The sequence below is a fragment of the Somniosus microcephalus genome, unplaced genomic scaffold, assembly GCF_052327205.1.
Source record: "Somniosus microcephalus isolate GS21.2 unplaced genomic scaffold, FLI_Smic_1.0 unresolved_chr7, whole genome shotgun sequence".
Classification (NCBI taxonomy): Eukaryota; Metazoa; Chordata; class Chondrichthyes; order Squaliformes; family Somniosidae; genus Somniosus; species Somniosus microcephalus.
Window position 1 is genome coordinate 8,707,039 of NW_028225185.1, and position 3,878 is coordinate 8,710,916.

At 61.5% G+C, this 3,878-nt stretch overlaps 1 protein-coding gene across 1 annotated transcript; it reads right to left on the reverse strand.

Annotated features, from left to right (window-relative positions):
• Positions 1-890: 890 nt before the first annotated feature.
• Positions 891-3,389, reverse strand: tlr18 (toll-like receptor 18). Its single transcript, XM_085978254.1, has one exon. It carries the CDS (start codon positions 3,354-3,356, stop codon positions 891-893), a length of 2,466 nt encoding a protein of 821 aa, XP_085834380.1. The 5' UTR covers positions 3,357-3,389.
• Between the last annotated feature and the right edge of the window lie 489 nt (positions 3,390-3,878).

Consider the following 3,878-nt stretch of genomic DNA (forward strand, 5'->3'; position numbering starts at 1 on the left):
CCCGGGTGCTAGTGGCTTTGCGCCCCAATTGGCGCCCTCTTACGGCGCTAACGGGAGGCGCAAACAACTGAATTTTTTCCCCAATGCCTTGGAGGCGGTGCAACGAAAGTTCGCTGGATTGATTCCTGGGATGAGAGGGTTGTCCTATGAGGAGAGATTGTGTAGATCGGGCCTATACTCTCTGGAGTTTAGAAGAATGGGAGGTGATCTCCTTGAAACATCCGAGGGGGATTGACAGGGTAGATGCTGAGAGGCTGTTTCCCCCTGGCTGGAGAATCTAGAACCAGGGGTCACAGTCTCAGGATAAGGGGTCGGCCATTTAGGACTGAGATGAGGAGGAATTTCTTCACTCAGAGGGCGGTGAATCTTTGGAATTCTCTGCCCCAGAGGGCTGTGGAGGCTCAGTCGTTGAGTATATTCAAGGCTGAGATCGATAGATTTTTGGACTCGAGGGGAATCGAGGGATATGGGGATCGGGCGGGAAAGTGGAGTTGAGGTCGAAGATCAGCCACGATCTTATTGAATGGCGGAGCAGGCTCGAGGGGCCGAATGGCCGACTCCTGCTCCTAATTCTTATGTTCTTATGAAGACATTGATGTAATGCCAACACATTGTGGACACAGTCGTTGGGATATGGAGGTTCCTCCACCCTTGCCTGGTCCATGTGAGTTGAGAGGAAGGTGCTCAGATTAGTCAACTTTGTGGCCTAAACTCTTCAAAGAGTTAACCCAATTCCTCCTGACAAAGCCAAGGCCTTGGAGGTTCCACCTTTGACCCTCCCCCCACCCTCTCCCGCCTCCGTCTATCGCTGTTTGGTTGCCCAAATGCTGGATGGATTGGCGCGTTGGTGCGACAATCCGCGTATCAACCCGGCCAACGAGGGCTGCACTTCAGCCGGTGTGTCCCGCGGGCGCGCCGCTCCCTTCCGCGGGACCCGCTATGGTGGAGCGCCGCGAGCCCAGGCCCCCGGGGTCCGCCCGGCCCAGGACGTTCCTCAGCTGGGCCCAGAAGAAGGCCTGCCTGTTGGCCTCCTCCGGCCACTCCAGGTAGGTCTTGGTGTCCAACATCTTGCGCAGCCGGCAGAACTTGCTGGGCAGGGAGGCGGGGCTGATGGCCTCCAGCACCACCAGCACCACGTCCTGGAAGGAGCGGCCGATGGCCCGCTGGTGGGCGAAGTAGAGCTCGTAGTTGCACCACTCGCTGTTGACGAAGCTGCGGGACAGGACGAAGATGACCTTGCGGCTGCTCTCGATGTTGTCGATGATGTTGTCGATGATCCACTTGCCCGGCGTGAAGTCCCGCTCGTGGATGCAGATGCGGTAGGGGGGCTCGGCGCCCTCTAGCCGCCGGAGCAGCTGCTCCCGCACCCAGCCCGCGTCGGCGTGGCTGTAGGAGATGAAGGCGTGGTAGGCGTGGGGGGCGGCCCGCTCGGGCAGCCTGGCGCGGTACTTGGCCCGCACGATTTGCCAGGTGGCGCCCAGGTACCAGGGCAGGTCGTAGCGCCAGCAGAGGAGCATGGAGACGATGACCACCAGGGCGGTGGTGGAGACGGAGATGGCGACTACCAGGCTGAGGTCACACTCCAAGCGCCCGGGGGCAAAGTCGGCCACCCGGGTGTCGAGGAAGGGCTCGGGGTGGTAGCAGATGTAGTCAGCCGGCCAGCCCACCAGCTGGAGGGTGCCCGCCTCCCGGGTCTCCTGCACAAAGCGGTAGAGGTCGCAGGTGCAGTGGTACGGGTTGTTGCCGGCCCGCAGGGAGGTCAGCCGGGGCATCCGGCGAAAGGTGCCCCGGCCGATGACGCCGAAGGAGTTGCCATCCACCGCCAGGCTGCGCAGGCTGGGCCCGTGCCAGTCCGCTGGCAGGAACTTGATGCGGTTGCCGCTGAGCAGCAGCCGGCTGAGGTTGGCGGCCCGGGCGAAGTAGGCGGCCTCCAGCCGCTCCAGCCCCGAGTGCGAGAGGTCCAGGTGGCGGAGCGTGACGGGCAGGCAGGCGAAGGTGGCGGCCGTCAGGGCGTTGTGCTGCAGCAGGAGCCGGGCGATGGGCGGGCGCCAGGCGCAGGGCCCCTCGCAGCTGCCGATCCGGTTGTCGCTCAGGTCGATGGTGCGCAGGCGGGGCCACTCGGCCGTCAGCCACGCCACGTCGCACAGGCTCGCGATCTGGTTGGCGTTGAGCACAAACTCCTCCAGGTACTTCAGCGTCCCCTTGTACTGGCACCTTTTGTCGTAGATGTAGTTTTCCTTCAGCTGATTGCGGGAGATGTCAATCAGCCGGACAATCTTCATCTCCACCCAGGCATCGCAGGGGATGTAGTTGAAGTTGACCAGGTTGATCACTAGCGTGCGGACCTTGTTGAACCAGTTGAACTTATGGTTGAATCTCAAGACATCGGGGTTGCTGATCTCCTTGAGGGTAAAGTAGTCCAGCGCCAGGTTGGTGATGCTGTGCAGCGACTCGGTCCCATTGAGGGAGCGGGCAAAGTCGATTGCCTCCAGGGTCAAGTTACGCACCCTCGACCCTTCGAGGTTCTCCAGGATGAAGCTGAGGAGGTTCTCGTTGAACTTGCCGCGGAAGAAGGTCAGGTTGCGGACGCCGGACTCTCGGAGGCCGGAGAAGAGGTCCTCGTGCCCTGTGTAGTAGGCGAACTCGAAGAGCCTGCGGAAGCGCAGCGAGCGCGCCGGGGTGCGGAAGAGGTCAGCCAGCATGGCGGGCAGCAGCCAGGGCCTCCTGTCCACGCTGATGTCCGTCCAGACCGAGTGGCTGTTCAGGGCCGCCAGGGCGCCCGGCTCGTACTCGGCCAGGCTCGAGCCGGCCTTCAGGGCGAACCTGTCCAGCTGGACGCCGCGCAAGGGGAGGAAGTCGTCTCGCCGCAGGGCCCGGATGAGGTTCCCGCCCATCGACATGTCGCGGAGGCCCCGGAGCTTGGCAAAGGTGGGGCTCAGGGTGGCTGTCAGGTAGAGATTGTTGGACATGTCCAGACGTTGGAGCCTTGCCAAGGGTTCCAGTACCAAGCCGGGAATGGATCGGAGAGTGTTGTTGAAGAGGTCAAGCTCTTCCAGCAGTAGGTTGGAGGAGAAGGCTCCCTCCTCCAGCTGGGTGATTTTGTTGTATCTCAGGTTCAGCACCCGCAGCCCAACCAGCCCGGCAAAGTCCCGATTCCCGACCGCCGCGATCTTGTTGTAGGACAGGTCCAGGACCTCGGTGGCCTGGGGCAGCCCCGGAGGCACGCGGAGCAGATACAGGCCCTGGCAGTTCACCCGTGGCCCCGAAACCCGGCACGCGCTCTGAGCCGTCACCACGGCGGCCTCCAGGCACACGAACACTGCCCCCAGCCAGGCCCTCCCCGCGGGCAGGAACATCGTTGGGGATGGTCCTCCTTCGAGCTTTGGCCGGCACTCTGGAAGGGGGAGGGAAAGGAAGGCGGGAAGTTAGCGAGCCAAACCTGAAGACACATAGAAAGATTCGCATTTCTATAGCGCCTTTCACGACCACCGGCCGTCCCAAAGCGCTTTACAGCCAATGAAATACTTTTTTTGAAGTGTGGTCACTGTTGTAATGTAGGAAACGCAGCAGCCAATTTGCGCACAGCAAGCTCCCACAAACAGCACTGAAATAAATAGCCAAATAATTTGATTGAGCGATAACACCCCTGCTCTCCTTCAAAGTGTGCCATGGGAATTTTACAGCTACCTGAGATAACAGAACTGCCCCTCCAACAGTGTGGCTTTCCCTCAGTACTGCCCCTCCGACAGTGAGGCGCTCCCTCAGTACTGCCCCTTCGACAGTGCGGCGCTCCCTCAGTACTGCCCCCCGACAGTGCGGCGCTCCCTGAGTCCCGTCCCTCCGACAGTGCGGCGCTCCCTCAGTACCGCCACTCTGAC